This window comes from Erigeron canadensis, chromosome 7, assembly GCF_010389155.1.
Source record: "Erigeron canadensis isolate Cc75 chromosome 7, C_canadensis_v1, whole genome shotgun sequence".
Taxonomy (NCBI): domain Eukaryota; kingdom Viridiplantae; phylum Streptophyta; class Magnoliopsida; order Asterales; family Asteraceae; genus Erigeron; species Erigeron canadensis.
In genome coordinates this window covers 31,057,656-31,074,905 of record NC_057767.1, presented here as the reverse complement: position 1 = coordinate 31,074,905, position 17,250 = coordinate 31,057,656, and the positions used below count along the sequence as shown (strand labels likewise).

The 17,250-nt window shown below is 33.5% G+C and overlaps 3 protein-coding genes across 4 annotated transcripts; 1 reads left to right on the top strand and 2 right to left on the bottom strand.

Moving 5' to 3' along the window:
- Positions 1–783: 783 nt before the first annotated feature.
- LOC122609293 (protein GRAVITROPIC IN THE LIGHT 1) lies at positions 784–2,052 on the bottom strand. The gene has a single exon (XM_043782346.1). It carries the CDS (start codon positions 2,050–2,052, stop codon positions 784–786), a length of 1,269 nt encoding a protein of 422 aa, XP_043638281.1.
- A 7,323-nt stretch (positions 2,053–9,375) lies between these two features.
- On the top strand, positions 9,376–10,922 carry LOC122607842 (CBL-interacting serine/threonine-protein kinase 11-like). Its single transcript, XM_043780903.1, has one exon. It carries the CDS (start codon positions 9,525–9,527, stop codon positions 10,800–10,802), a length of 1,278 nt encoding a protein of 425 aa, XP_043636838.1. The 5' UTR covers positions 9,376–9,524; the 3' UTR covers positions 10,803–10,922.
- Positions 10,923–11,151: 229 nt separating this feature from the next.
- LOC122607841 (CBL-interacting protein kinase 2-like) lies at positions 11,152–14,564 on the bottom strand. Of its 2 annotated transcripts, none has more exons than XM_043780901.1 (2): positions 14,439–14,564; positions 11,152–13,050 (listed from the first exon to the last, which is right to left on the bottom strand). In XM_043780901.1, exon 2 carries the CDS (start codon positions 12,672–12,674, stop codon positions 11,301–11,303), a length of 1,374 nt encoding a protein of 457 aa, XP_043636836.1. In that variant the 5' UTR covers positions 12,675–13,050; positions 14,439–14,564; the 3' UTR covers positions 11,152–11,300. The 2 variants fall into 2 exon arrangements, with proteins under 2 accessions (XP_043636836.1, XP_043636837.1); XM_043780902.1 differs by having other exon boundaries at positions 11,152–12,966.
- Positions 14,565–17,250: the final 2,686 nt, after the last annotated feature.

Sequence of the window (17,250 nt, the reverse complement as noted above, 5' to 3'; positions counted from 1 at the left end):
AGTAAAAATGAAAGGTTACCTGTTTAACCCAGAGCAAAGCACACATAAGTAAATGGGTTGAGATCATTACCTCTGTAGCTTAACTTATTCCAGTGTTTTATTTTCTTGAGTTCCTTGACATTCTTTTCGTGCTTGAGATGGATCACAAAGCTTATCCCAAACCCCAATGGCCCCAACCAGATTACATAAAAATTAATGTAGAACTTTAAAATGCTACAAAAGTGTAAAATCCCTACAAATTTTACACTATTTTATGCTTAAAAAGTTATCATTTTACAGCTGTAGTTTCTCTAGTCGCATTTAATATATTAGCAGGTTGTAAATTTTTGAAAGGACAAGGTTTGACCCAGAAAGTACATAGAAACTTAGTCCTCCAAATGGTAGCCTAATGGTGGGGAATACACAAGGTTGGGGGATCAAATCCCGGCCCCGTGCGCTTTTAACTATAGCTAACACTATTACTTTCGAATCCTAATAGTTCCTACATCTCTTATATGTTTAAACATTTTTCACAGTTTAAAGAAGTTAAAACAAAGATAAATATTCAACTAGTTTAATATGTTAATTTTTGCTAAACTAAATTTGCATCGAAGAGATCAAGATTTGAAAAGCATATACTTTAAGGAACATGCTTCAGTTTCACATGTTTAACTTCATAATAGAAGATTAACTTCCAGCATAGAATTACATTACCAACTCTAACTTAACTTAGAGCAACTTGTACACACATTGAGGACAGAAGATAAAGGTTCAAGAGTTACCAATATGCCACAACCCATCTTGCTAGGAAGTAGTACTGAGTTTAGAAACATAAACACGAGCCTTAAACAATCTTTCCTCGATTCTAAATCCAGGCATCACCATCAGCTCAACTTTATACCTTCCCTTCTGGCCATCTAACGAGCGCACATCATCCTTTCCACCCTCGATATTCTCCATATAACTATCAGAGAATTCACTTCCTCGATTGACTATGAACATTTCACTTTCTGGCTGTGAAGCTGCAATACCTTGTAGAAGCCAAACCCACCTTGCCATTTTAACAAACAATTGGTAAAACGGTGTCATCGGATGCCTTCCACTAGACACAAAGTTCCTCTGATCCAAATTTCCAAAAAATGACGCTTCTATCCTTGGATGAACTATCAACAGGTACTTTGTTCTACAAAATTCAGCAAAACTACCATTCGGGTCATCTATTAAAACATCAACAGGATCATTAAACCTCAACACCTGATCAATATTCTGGGATTTCAACGAAAACCCATTGAACATTCTCCTAGAAATGTACGCTTCAAATGCATATTTCTTATGAGACCTAACAGAGTACACAACTGAATCTTGGATTGAGTTTGCAGCTTTATCCAAATCCCACCCCGAAGCCTTCATCAAAGCGATTAACGGCTTAGCAAAATCATGAATACTCCTTGCAACCTCGTTAACAACATTATCAACACAGGCTAAATTCATCCGCTTTATCGCTTCCCTCTTCCTACACTTAATCTCTTCAACCAAAAGCCTATTTTTACCCTCCAAATCACAAAGTTCTCCCTTTAGACCAGTAATTTCGACATCTTTTTTCTTAGCCTGACTTTTAAGTCTCTCTAACAACCTCTCCTGAACCTTAATCTCACCTCTTAAAACAGTCAGACAAGCCGAAAGAGAGTTAGAGTACTTAAACTGATTTTCCTTAAACGCTCGCCTAACCTTACACAAACCATCAAGATTCGCGAAAACAAGCTCATCCGCAACCCGGATTTTCTCCGAATCATACGGAAGATGAGCTTGTTGAAGCTGAACATATGCCATTTTAAGTTCAGACAATATTTCAAAAACTTTCAATATCTCATCATGACCAGTCCAAATGTCACTTCTACTACTATTAGTACTACACACCTCAACACATTCTTTCACATCATTAGATACATCATCATTACATATATCTTGATTTGGGGTTTCAGTAAATACTCCAATAGACCTAAATTTACAAACTTTAGCAAATCTTGATACTATTTCTGATATGTTTGATGTGGGTTTTATTGTATCTTCCATTATTTCAAGATTTGCTCCCTAAAATTAACCCTAAATCCAAAAATAACATAATAATTAAGCTAAGCTGAGAATACTAAACCTAACCTTAAAAAATCCAGATCAGGTTGTCTATTCTCTACCCATATATATATATAATATATATATAATGTATGTGTATATAGAGTGTATACAAACAAAAGGGCTTACCAAAAATAGAGAAATGAAAGAATTGAAGTTAAAGAAAATGCATACAGTTATGTATAACTTCAGGTTCAAAGCTAATCAAAAAAGCACAGAGTGAATGTGTGTTAAATGTGTGTGAAGGTTGGGAAGTGTGTATAGTGGGTGAAGAAGATGGATGCAGGAGAGGGGGGTGAATCTGTACGGATGCAGGAGATAGTTGCAGGCTTTTTGAATTTTTGTGTGTTGTGTTGTTTTATTTGATTTTGATTTTTTTTTTTTTTTTTTTTTATATTTGAAGTGAATTTTTTTGTTTTATGCCCTATACTTTTTGTAGCTAATCTTTTTGTTCCAAAAAGAAAGTCGTTTCATAAACAAAACACCATTAAAATTAGGGTGGTTATATTATTATTTTTTTATATTAATGTAAAAGGTTGTGAATAATAACTCGCACGTACTATTGGTTTATGTCATACCACATATCTATTCAAATTTTATCTGATGATAACGTATTATTGGTTCATGTCATACCACATATCTATTCAAATTTTATCTGATGATAACGCAGAACCTAAATTTTACTAGTTTATATTATTCTTTTAAATACATCTACTACATTTTTACATTAATAACATCTATAGTTTATTATATTAGTTTTACATTGTGGTCAATGTATCAAAAATAATGATATGAATATCATATCCTTTAAAAGTATCCAATAATTTTTTTAACAAACATGCGACAAAAGGCTTTCTTGTCATTTTTTAACATACTTATCTATAGAGGTTTAATTTCAAGACTTTCTATAAAATTTCTAAGTAAAATGATCTAAATACAAAATGATATTGACAGTAGGAATGTTGATAGTTGTATAAGTTCAAGTTAAAAAGTTTATTATGTTGGTTTTTCTTTGTGGAAAATACTTTTTCTTTTTTTTTTATCATAAAATCAAAAAATGAGTTTTGATGCAAAAGTTATGATTCATACACGTTAATAACTGGCTTTAAAGTTGCGGTAAGCATTTTTTTTCCTTTACATATAACTCAAGTTGTCGTTGAGCTTTAGCTCAATGGTTGAAAGATCATCCCTTCTTACTAGAGGTCTTGTGTTCAATCCTCAGAGAGGATATAGGAATTAAGTTTTTTTATGAGAACTTGGCTTGGTATATCAGGTTTAAGTCTGAGATGACAGAGTTTATACCTATTAATCGCCATGCTTTCGGGCAGATTAATAAGGGGTTTTTCCCATCGGGTATTTGAAACTGATATTTCTACTTCGAATGAGCTTTCTAGCTGGAAAGTCACATTTCAGAAAAAAAAAAAAAAAAAGTTCTTCGTATCTTAAATGATATAAGGGGTCAAATATGTATATAACAAAGGTGAAAGGGTAGGAAAGCATAAATGGGAAGGGGAGTACTCAATTAGTAGGAGTGTCAGGCAGGCTTTTGGTTCTCACGAGGCTGTTCCCGTTGGCTCCATACCTCTCACGTGCTACATCCTAACAAATCAATCCAGGTCTTCTACATTTATTATTTTGGTAGGTGTTAACCAAATTTCGATATTTTTAAGTAGTTCTTATACATATCAAAGTTCGTCCCATTTTTTTTTTTACTCGAAACCATTCGATTCGTCTCATTTTTTGAATGTACTCAAAGCCAATCGACTTCATTAGTTATTAGATCAACTCGTGAATTTTGTATCCCTTGAACTTTAAAATCCTTGTTTGGAATGTTCTTTATTCAAAGAAATTTTTGTAACATGAAGTTATTTGTTAGAAAAGTTTATTGGGTTACCATAAAAAGAATTTACTTGAAGTTGACAAAAAAGTTTAAAGCAATACTCTAGCTCTCCATATAAGTAGAACTCATTAGTTCAAATGTATTAGAACATTTTAAGGTGTGTAGGTCTTTAGTGTTTTCTCATTATGCCTAGTCAACATTGAATGTAACTAGTTGGTTTGAGAAGACTTCCATCCTTAAATGATGGGGTACATGTTCTATTTGATAGTTGTCGTTCAAAAGAAAAAATCGTATGAACGTTACCGGCTTAAGGTTTTTAAGGGCCTTAAATAATATCAAACTTGGGGACCTCCTTTATTAGTATAATAATTGAAGCAAAGAAAGAAAGAAAGAAAACGGATAGCTCAATTAATGTTATTGAACTACTAGTAAGAAAAATATGTAGAGGGTTGATACAAAACCTAATAAGGGTATTATTATATTGCAAATTGTATAATGATACTGAGTTTAAAGTCCAAATCATAAGCTTACTATTAGTTTTGGTTCTACTGCTTACCTTATAGCTATAAAGCCGGTTGTGCGTATGAAATCATTAATTTGGAAAATCATCAAACACCACAACATCTTACGTCATTTATATTTGCTTTTTTAGGAAAGAGAAACTAGCACGATCAAAGAAATAAAATGGTACAACATACTCAATGAGCTTATAAATATCTAATAGAGGACTAAATATTATTTCGCTTGCAATGAAAACACATTCATATGTTAGCTCCAAAAATTGATCTGGACCAATGTCAAAAAGTTTGAGAATTTGCTTCTTCTTTTATTATTATTATTATTTTTTTTAAATCGTCCTTTGTATTTCTTCTGTGTCACCGGTCACGTAGTGGTTATGTGGCCTTGGTACGTAGACGATCTTTATGTTAGAGTTTGATATTTCTATTCTTTATGTTTTATGTTGGTAGGGTCTTTGATTTTAGATGGTCCATCTGGATTCGAGTCTACTTTCAACATTTGTAAGGTGAATTAATAAGAGATTTTTCGAGAGTCTTGTATTTTATTCCATATATTTGTGTAATTTAAAAGTAGTTATTAAATAGAATATTATGACGTTAAAATAATAATAATAATAATAAAATAATATAATTGAATGAAACTAAAATTACATAACAGTTGTATGGATTTGCATGTATAAATTGTTTTGTTAGACATGATTTCTTTAACTTTGATATAATTTTGATTTTTGTAAATAAACATATATAGGTTTTTTAGACAAGCAATTGTCAGTAAATAGCAAGCATTCCCACCTTTTAAAGGTGAGGGTTCACTTAGATCTATGTAGTTAGTTAAGCGATAATGTAGTACTTTAATTAACAAAACATAGTAGATATGATTAAAAAGGGAAAGGAAAAAACAAATATATAAGTAAGGGTCTTAGGGACATATCTTTGTAGTTTGTAGATAACTAGATATCATGGTTTGGCAAATATCTTTTCTCACCACACAAGAGTTTGTTCAAAAACTCTACCAAACAGTTTGGTTTGGGTTATCCCCCTTTCCCAAACAATTTGATAAAGGTCAGTTCCCTATCGGTTGACTGGTCGAATTTGAGACATCATGTGGTCTGGATTATGGTTCGGAACTTCAAGCCAGTTATATATCTAGTTTCAGAGAATGTCTAGACCGCATGGACTGATCGATGATAAGACCTTGAAGATGTATATCACACAAACTAGTCCTAAAACTCGTACGATGTATGGTAGCTATATGCCTATATAGATTGTATTATAAAATTTTTTGAATATGTCACATACATGATTCATGAGTATGAAATAAATTGTATTTAAAGTAAAACGATGATCGAAGCTAAATTATAATAAACAGTAATGATAAATATAGTATGTTTAGTTAGAGTTTAGATTTACCTTAAATTTTTACAATCACATCAAAATCAAAACTTGTAAGTATAACAAGAAATAGCCATATGATTTCGAATCGTAAACTCAAAATTTTGAAGTCTTTTTTTTACTACAGAACGACTATATAATATAATACAAAAGCATCTAGCAAAACACAAAATGCCAAACTAAAAATTTGAAGTCTTTATGCTAATAACTTATGATAATTAATATAAGTAATAAGAGTTGAATAATTAAGGGGGAAAAAGACAATTTTATTAATGAGAAAACGATCAATCAAATAAGGTTATAATATGTTTTGTATCTATAACTCAAGAGTTAGAGTTTATTTCTAAGTTTAATAAAAAAAATAAATTTATATACAATTAAAAAAACTAATCTAATAAAATAAATTAATTAAAAGGATACATGTCGATCAAAGATTACGTCACTTGTCGTTTTAAGAATATCTCAATCTTATTTTAATATATTGGTAGATATCTAAAATTTATTGTAGGAATTCAAGAATGTTAAAATCTGTGTATCAAATTGACAAATATTGTTATATTATAATTGTATATATCAAATGGTAATTTTGTTAAGTGCATGCAAGGTGTAACATCATCAAAAGCATTATTAGATACATATAATAACAATATTTAATAGTTGAATATGTGTAATAGAAATGTTATAAGTTAGATCCATTTATATTGTGAAGTTATAATACATTTACACACTTAAATATCTCAAAATTTCTCACTCCAGCACACGACATTAAATAGCTCAAGATAGCTCAAACATTCTATATCAAATTTGTAAAGAGTAGTAACTTTCACCGTTGTAAATATAGCGGTGAGTTATTTTGAGAACTCACAAAAAAAAAAAATCGTGAGAACAATTCTGACCATACATTTAGGATGATGGTAATGGGGCTACGCATGGTCTTGCCTAGCAGCAAACACTGCCGCCACGCTTTAAGCATGAGCTAAGCATAGAGGTTTTAGGCAAACATTGCCGCTTAGGCAAAGATATATATATATATATATATATATATATTTAATTATTTAAGAATGGATAGGAAAGAGTGGATATGATTGGAGGAAAATAGTAAAATGATGGTGAGGCATAGTTGCCATGAGTTAGACATGGTTAGGCATGATTTACGCATAGAATGATGTGGAGGTGTGTTATTGGTGGATAACTAGGTATGGCTAGACATTGATATGACCATTGTCATCATCCTTAGTTCCATTTTCTCTCTTTTCAATAAAATATGTAAATTCATCTTAATCATTCAAAATGTTTTATCTCACAAATCGTATTATTAAATGGAGAAAAAAAAGTATGGGTAGTCTTAAATTTCGTCTTCTTTTATTAAAAATGCAATTCGATATACTTTTGACGATTTTTTAATTTTCGTTTTCCTTTTGGTACTTACACATAACCTACACACGTGTAGGTTGAACGAAAATTATGATTTGGAACGGCCTTCGCCCTTAAGGAAATTCATAAAGGGTAGTTGGAGAGGGTGATAGGTCATAGTGTGATAGGTCATAAAGGGTGTTAGTTCATAGAGGTGAACAGTGATGGGTGATCTACCTAAGAGGCTCCGCCCTTAGCCGCTATGGCTCCGTCATGGACTGATGGACTCCGCCTTGAACCTTCATTGTTGTGTACAAATGGTCATTTACGCATTTACATGTGAAAACAAAGATCCTACACGTGTGTAGGTACACAAGTACAATGAAAAACAAACGAAAATTAAAAAGTCGTTAAAAATATATTGAATTGCATCTCTAATGTAAGAGAACGAAATTTTAAGACTACCCATATTTTTTTTATCTAACGATTTACGGTTTGTGAGATAAAACATCTTGATTGATATTGATGAATTATAATTTATTATCAAAGAGAGAGAAATGTAGGGAAGAATGTGTGGTTCAAAATTGTTCTCGAATTTTTTTTATTTGTTAGTTATCAAATAACCCTTGCTCTGTAAATATATAGAGTATATATTACTTTTATTTTTATATCAAGACCAACAAATCAAACATTTTTATCAATATCGTATCCCTTAATCCTATATATATCATCATTCTGTAGTCCATGCTTATCACAGTAACTTATGATACAGATTTACAAGTAAAATCTTTTAATAGATCAAAGAGAACCAATTCTGATGTCAAACACGTTAGATGCAACATTTTTACATATTTTCCTAGATTTTTTTGGTATATACAAGTGTGAGATTAGACATGTGTAAGTGTAACTATGTAAGATCATTGTTAAAGGTAGGTGAAAGAGGGAGATGAAATGAGAAAGTAAAGTAGATGAATTGTTAATGAATGTAGATAAAAATGATAGGTAATGTGAAAAAGGTGAAAGTGTCCACCTATAATGGACCATAATCTTTGTCTTTCCTCTATTTTATTTTATTTTGATTTGATTGGATATATTGTGAAAATGTGAAGTATAACGAGATATTAGATTTGAAAGTGAACTGTTAACGAGAAAAAATATAAGGTGAATATGATGAGAAAGTGATGCTGACGTGACAAAAAAATTATTAATGAATAAGGTGAACGGTTAAAAATGTTCTAAGTGTGTTACCACTTACCACTAAAACCTTTCTACTCTTTCTCTCCATAAAATACTACTCTGTACTATATCTCTTAAGCTATCTTCAGTGACGTATTTGGAGATAGGCTTTTAAAGGTTTGGATGTCTTTGTTATTGGAGCAAATGTTATGAAGCCCTAAAATGAGATGCTCTTACACAAAAACATGGATTTGTCTCCATTCATATGATAGGGTAGGTTCACAGTAAAAAAGAGTTCTGTTTAAATATATTGTGTGTAATAAGTGTTTGAGGTGGAAATTGTGGAAAATAACAATATTTTTAGGTTTTGAGATAAAACTTTGGTGTTAGGGTGGACGGAGTGGGGAGGGGAGGGGGCCGGTACCGGATAGGTACCTGTTGGCACACCGCTCCCACCCCCGGTCCCTATAGGGTGGGGAGCGAACTGGGTACCACGGTGCCGGTTGTGGTGCCTATCTTTTTTTGTCTTTTCTTCCCCTTTTTTTTTTGTCTTTTCTTTCCCCTTTTTTTTTGTCTTTTCTTCTTTATTAAATTCTTAAATAAATAGAAAATGGTGGGGAGGGGAGGGGAGAGGTGGGGAGGCATTCCTAGCATTAGGCAGCGAGCGGGGAGGAGAAGCAAAACCGGGGAGGGGAGGGGTGGTAAGCCCTCCGTCCACCCTTATAAGGTATTGTAAAACCATGACGTAACAAATGATATGATTGGGAAGGATACCTAAAGACTAAAAACTAGAATAGCATTGGAGATTGTATCTGGACAAACATAATTATGTGCTAACAAACATGTGTTCACAATTTACACTACAAAGGGAATATTTATTTTGCAACAAGCCACAACAAAAGAAACATAAAAGACCTAAATTTATGGACCACATTAATCCTCAAAAGTTTCAGGCGGCAAATAAGCTTCAAATTCAATCCTTATATCTTATATTCTCAAAAAAAAAAAAAAAAAAAAAAACACCCAAACATCCATACCTGTTTCAAACCCAATTCCATTTGGTCTCTCTGCTCCTTCTCCAATTCTTGAGAACAAAACCAACAATTCCGGTCCGATCTCTGGTGTCGTTTAAGGCGATGCCAGAGGTCGGCAATATTGCCACCGGCATACAACCTTCGCCGGCCAACATTTTGTTTGGAAAATATGAGATTGGAAAACTCCTTGGCTGTGGCGCTTTTGCAAAGGTCTACCATGCCAGAGACGTAGTTACGGGCCAAAGCCATGCTGTCAAAGTATTCAATAAACAAAAGATTACTAACAACGCGAATCTCATGTCAAACATCGAGCGCGAGATTGATATCATGCGCAGGCTTCGCCATCCCAATATTGTTAGATTGTATGAAGTTTTAGCTACAAAAACAAAGATTTATTTTGTGATGGAGCTTGTTAAAGGTGGTGAGTTATTCGCAAAGGTGGCCAAGACTCGTCTTAGTGAATCTCAAAGCCGGAAGTATTTTCAGCAATTGATCTCAGCAATTGGATATTGTCATTCGCGTGGTGTATATCACCGAGATCTTAAACCAGAGAATCTATTGATTGACGAGAATGGAAACTTGAAGGTTTCAGATTTTGGTTTGAGTGCTCTTACAGGACAGATACGGGATGACGGTTTGTTACATACATTATGTGGTACACCGGCTTATGTTGCACCTGAGATCCTCACAAAGAGAGGCTATAATGGATCAAAGGCAGATCTGTGGTCGTGTGGTGTCATTTTGTTTGTATTGACAGCAGGATACCTACCATTTAATGATCCAAATCTCATGAATATGTACAAAAAAATATACAGAGGTGATTATCAATTTGCAAAATGGATGTCTTCGGATCTCCGCAGACTATTAGCCCGTCTCCTTGACACAAACCCCGCGACAAGGATCACCATTGACGAGATCACAAGTAATCCATGGTTCAAGAAAGGAAGCAAAGGAACAAAATTTTACGAGTGTGAGTGTGAGGATGAAGAATTCCTAGTGAAACCTGAACAGAATGCTAACCCAACGCCATTAAATGCCTTTGACATCATCTCATTTTCCTCTGGTTTGAACCTCTCACCTTTCTTTGATAACACATATAACATGCCACATCGAGGAGAAAAACTAGTGGTGGCCAGATCCCCAGAGGAAGTTATTGACAAGATTCAGGAGAGTGTGAAAGAGGAAAATGTTTTGATAAAGAAGCGAAAGGATTGGGGTGTAGAGTTGGTATGGCAAAACAGGAAATTTGTGATCGGGTTGGAGGTTTTCCGGTTGACGGAACAAGTAGTGGTGGTGGAAGTTCGGAGTAGAGGTGGAGGTGCAGAGTTGTATGATGAGTTTTGGAAGAACAGGATCAAGCCAGGGCTGCTCGACCAATGAAGGGAAGCTCAGGTAGCAGACAACTAGAGACTCGACGGCAGGATGGTGTCCAACATCTTTATTTGTCAATATAACCTTGTAGATTTCTTATAACATAATAAACATTTTTACTTAATAATATAAGGAAACTAAACTAAAAATAAATGAAAATAAGCGATGAAGAATGTGTACAAACAAATCAAAGAAGCTTTACCACTTAAATTTATGGTAGGGTTTCTTAGGTCTTTGCGAACGCCCCGGGTCTGTATATAAAGTATTGAAAGTTTATACAGTTGAGTTACGTGTAGGGGTTCGCGTGTATGAGATACGACTGTTTAACAATACATATATCCGTCTCAAGATAAGGGCATAAAAACACCAAAACTTTTTACTAGTATAAGAAGAATTTCATTTAACCAAGTAAATCCCTATTGTACAATCACACAAACTAAAAGGAAATCAATTGTATATATATGTGTACAAATATTAAATACCCGGAGAGAAGAACTGGTATATGGCTCAGGGCAACTGATCATGCGGTGAAGGTAGCGACTCTGGTTGTCGTGGTTGCTCTGGCTGTACCCGTTGCTCCACTGGTTCTACCTCAGGCTGCCATGTCCAAACTATATCTTGGAGTCCAGGTCTTAAACCCTCGTTTAGTACCTTCTGATATTCAAGAGTATCTCCATTAGACTTCTTCACCTCAACCAAATGGAAAGAATGGGTGAGCTCAAATATCTCAGCATCAATTGACAAAATTCCTTTTCTACCCTCTTTAGTCGCCTCCAGTTTCAACAATCCCGCTTCACGTTTACTAATCTTCATTTTTAAAAGTTTAGCAATCTCTTCCAGCTTAGAGATAATAACCGATGCAGGTCGCCACGAAGTAAATCTTGCTTCTTTCTTTCGCTGATGTTCTTCAAATAACGCTGTCAAATCAAATCCTGGAGAAAGGGCAATAATGTCAAACGCATTCAAGTTTGGCGGCCTCATAATTTCCTGCTTCTCCTCGGAAGAACTTGAAGCTCTATCAGAATCCTTACTTCCAGTCTCGTTTCTTGGTTTTCTGACAATCATTCCCTTTTTAAACCATGTGTTTTCCTTGATTTTCGCAATGGTTATTCTATAGGTGGGATTAGGTTCCAACATTCTTATGAGTAACCGCTTTACCTCTGGTGGAAACCAATTTGGACATTTAAATTCCGCTTTGCCTATCTTTCTGTACATTTCCATCAAATTTGAATCATGAAACGGAAGATAACCAGTTAACAAAACATACAAAATCACCCCACACGACCAAATATCAGCCTTGTCTCCATCATAGCCTTTCCTGTTAATCACTTCAGGTGCCACATAAGCAGGAGTCCCACAAGTGGTGTGGAGTAGGCCATCCTGACGCTTAGATTCAGCAAGGGCACTTAAACCGAAATCGGAAACCTTCAGATTGTCGTGTTCATCCAAAAGCAAGTTCTCGGGTTTCAAATCTCGATGATAGACCCCTCTGCTATGGCAGAAATCAATGGCACTGATCAACTGCTGGAAATATTTACGAGCAATGTTTTCCTTTAGTCTTCCCTTTGACACCTTGTCAAAAAGCTCACCGCCCTTGGCATATTCCAAGGCGAAATATATTTTAGTTTTGGTGGCCATGACTTCATAAAGCTGTAAAATGTTAGGGTGTTTCACTAGTTTCATAATCGATATTTCTCTCTTGATCTGATTAACAAGCCCGACCCTTATAACCTTCTCTTTGTCTATTACTTTAATAGCTACACCTTGCCCTGTTCTCGTATTCCTAGCATAGTACACCTTTGCAAAGGTTCCTTGACCGAGTAATCTTCCTAACTCGTATCTTTCCATCAAAACAGTCCCTTTAATATCCGTAGTCATCATATATTATATCTTAAAGCAGAAAACAAACAGAACCTATCCTGTATCTTACTAATGTAATACTCGTAATAGTTCCCCTAACGTAGCTGCTCAACCGTCTTTACACGAATCATGCACCAAAGACTCACACTTTATGTAATTTCGGATTGTGGCACATATATCTGATGAGCTGGCAAAGAAGTGGCCAGTCTCATCGAGAATAAAGACGGTGAGTTGGAAAGAAGCAGAATTAGAGTGGACATCAGAAGTAGACTTCTGGACCTTCATACGCATTTTTCAGCATTCCCTAACTTCTCTTCAGAAAATCAGAAAAAATGATGAAAATATATATACGCTTGCAGATCAAGGAACTCTCACAGAGTTAAAGAACAATTAAAGCCTGAACAGAAAAATAAAGAGGAACTCATTAAGCCATAAAAGACAAATGATAGATATCAGGACTTGGAGAATACTTAAAAAAGCCTATCTTTACATACAAATGCAAATTAAATTTGCAATTCAGAGGGTATCTGAGACTGCATATTTTGAAGTCGTTATGCACTCAAAGAATAAAGACGTATCAACCGCCTTATATTTTAGTGACCATTTCTTAGAAATACACCAGCAGATTAGCAACTTTTTAGACAATGTTTTGTATTGCTTATCTTTTTAGATATCACGACTTGGAGAATACTTAAATACACAATAAGCAATAAGCAATAAGCAGATAACTTGTAAAGTAATCAGAAATGAAAGAAAATATAAACTTTTTAGTTGCAGAAATGCCCACATATACAGCCGTTCATAGCCAATGTGAAGCATGTTATTGCTCTTTAGTTGCAGAAAAACCACAATTCATGCAAAAAGACCTAAATGAAAGAAAACATAAACTTTTAGTCCAACAACACGTACTTTAGAACAAAACTGCACTCTTTCGTTGTGCCAGTAAGGTAAACCCTTTGAACTTCATCAACAACCAGAATTTTAACGTCAACCCTTCAATTTACGTTATCAACTAAGAATATATGTTTGCTTGACCATCAATAGATCAACAAAAGAATTAGAGTAGCACTCTCTTGTCATCGACCCTAAAATCCAAACACTACAAATCATAGCACCTAAATTGTTGAAAACTCGGCCTACTCAGCCGATTATTCGGAGATTACTAGCTACTGTGAGTGATTGAGGTGAGTAAAGCCAACTCGGCATAAATAATTGGTCTGGTCCAAATTCAGTCAAAACCTGGTCCAACATAGTCAAAATATGCCACACTTGGTTAAAACTCGCTCGAAAATAGGTTTGAAGTATTTAACGAATTGTGTTAACGATTCTAAACTCGGTCAAACATATTCCTAGGAGATAACCAGAACCTTAAGGCCAATACTTTTTGTGTGTACTTAGTCCACTACTTGCTACAAGGTAGCCGGCCACTTGTCGACCGCCTACCGAGTTTTACAACCTTTTCTCCGCCGAATATAAATGCGACACATCACTAAAAATCGCTAAAAATCACCAAAAAAAATGGCCGATAGGCGCTAGGGCAATAGTTAAGCATGGAGTATACAGCTATAATAGTGTCAATTAAACCACAACCAAGTAATAAACTATATCGAAAACAAGAGACTGGCCGAAATCGAGTAATTTTTAGTATAACTAAAACCTAGGATTCAATCAGAACGAAACAATTGACAAACAGATTATTAAAGTGATTCATAAAAACCATGTATATGTATATATATATATAACTATAGATATAAGTATATTCAAATCCAGTCAAAAAGTAAATACCTGATCTAGTTTGTTTGGTGACGGAACAGAGAAAGTGAAAAGATCGATTTTAATGAAAGGGTGGGTTCGGTAATTTTTGAAGTTTACTTGTGTGTATGTGTTGAACTAATTTTGTTTTTAATAATTACCTGATATTTTGAAGTTTAAGCAGGTAGGTATGCTACTCGATTGAGTTCATGATGTTGTGATGCGGTATTAAAATATCATCACCTCCCGAATATTCCTTTTTTTTTTCTTCTTTTTTTTTCCATTTTTAACATAAGGGAAATCTACCAATAAACTAAACTGATTAAGTCTTTATTCTTAAACGACACGTGTTAACTTTATATTTTTAATTAAATTTTAATCTATTGTAGATATGGTTAAAATATGGATATAATTAAAAAGTAGTATTAGAGTATTTGTTTAGGAGAAAATTTTACACAGTAATGAATTATTAGGAAAATGGAGTTTTTAAACATTTTGGTTTCTTTATATAAAAAGAATTAATTGCGTAGTTTGTTACCCGTTTACCTTTTATTCCTAGATTTAAATCCCAAATTCAAGTGCAAGCTACTTAAATGTTATTATTATTATTATTATTGTTTTCTCTTAAAAAATTTCTTTTGAATTAGTTGCATTAAAGAAAAAATGTAAGAAGAAGGAGAAATAGAAAATGGTTGTTGTAGTGGGAAAGAAAACTCATCAAAAAAGGTTGGCTAACACTCTTTCATGATGCTAGGCCCTTTTAGATTTTAGGTGGATATTATATCCGCTAGCCACTCCTCAATACTCAAATTTAAATACTAAGAAATTATTTTAAACATAAAACTGCAACAAAATTATTAATTATATAATTTAAAATATGTAGGGTGTTACATTTATATACATAACATGAAACTCTTTATAAATGAAAATAACTAACAATTTCCAAAAATAGATTTGGAAATGACGAGCGGGTCGGAAGCGCGAAACGAGTCGAAAATGGGATCGGACATCAAGCATCATGAAGTTGACCCATAGGGGTCCCATCTAGGTTTGCGCCGAGCAAAGAAATAGGAGGGGGGGGGAGGAAAATTTATGGAATTTTTCTTTGTCCCACATTGATTGAAAGAAGGAAACGTAAGAGTTTTCTATTCTTATAAATAGAACTCTTTTTCTTCTTTTTAATCCTTGCACCAAAACCCATTTTCCTTTGCTCTTTCTTGTCAGAGTTCGACACCATCTCTAGGGTGGAGAGCAAACCAACTAGTTATTTTTCAGTGGATTTATTGTTATCACGTAAAATTACAGCTAGCACTTAATTAAGTGCCGAAGACCTGTTCGTGTGTACCGAACTATTGAGGGGCGCTACTTTGGGCTCTTTCTCGTGGTAAGTTGGCTACGTTATTCTTGGCTAAAAAAATATGAGTACTAGATTCATTTCCTAACCACCACTATCAAACCACCCCACCCAACGAAAACATAAATACCACTCCAAACACTCATTGCCAAGATAAATATTTCTCTTTTCTCTATAATCTAGCCAAGGGAAAGAGGGAGAACAACAAGTCACCTTTGTTCCATAATTTAACATAATCATCACCAAAAAAACCCATAAATCTTTTACATTTCAAGCAGGGCCGACCAGTGGATTTCGAGGTCCAGGCGTAAGATTACAAGATTAAAAAGGGGCCTCTATAAGGAAAAATGTAAATATTACGATAATTGCTATAAGCGCATACAAAAGATAATAATTACTTATAGAAATTGTTCTTATCATATAAATAAGTTAGAAATTACCATTTTTCGTTGAATATTCTTATTCGACTTGTCTCTAAAGCAAATCACTAATCAAACTTTTATAATTAATATTATCTAATAAATCATTCTCAATAACTCAATTGCTATTAATATTAATATAATACTCTCAAAGTTAAAACGTGTGAATGTTTTTTAGTGTTATACATCATGTAATTTACTCGTATATTGTAAATTTGTGGTTTCTGAAATTTTAAGACTTGAATATTTTTCTTCTTTTAAGAAATTACATTTAAGTTTAAATCTATTATCTACAAATCCTTAAAATAATGGCTTTAAAATTAAATATCTAAATTGTACTAATATAAAAGAAACTTAAAAAATCGGGGCCGTTCAAGTAAAAAAAAAAAGAAGTTGTTAAAAAAAAAAGTTACAAAAAATAGTATTTTGTATTGTCTTGGGAACAAATCTTGTATAGATCTAAAAATGAGAAGTGGAAAACGAGATCTTCGGCTTTTTGTTAATACAGACTAGAAACACGATCTCACGTGAACACTTATATAGTTAGGAGCAAGTATATTCATTTATTCTCACTTGAAAAAAAGTTAGCAACTTTAAAGCTTATATATCAAAAAAAAGGTTTTTTCATAACTGATTTGTCTATTCTCACTTCATAAAAGTCATAAAACCTTATAAAAAGGCATTGAAATACAAACACAAGATTTTCTCTATTCACTTTGATTTATAGTGTATCCTGAACGCATATTTTATGTCTTTGATTTTAGTGAATTCAGTTTGTAATTATAGGGGTTTATCTTAACAATTTGCAAAACTGTATTTATGAGTATATATACTCATTTTAGTTGTAACGGACTAATGGTAAATTTTATGAAAAGGTAAATCTTGTTACCTAAACCTTTTTATTTATAGAAAAAAAAGCTTATTTAGTTATGGCGTGAGTTATTTTGATATCTCATAAAAAAATAAAATAACTCAAGTCTGGACCACACATTTTTTCTCTATTTCCCTCTCTTCAATTAAATAATAAAATTCACCAAAATCATTAAATGCTTTATTTCACAAACCGTAAATC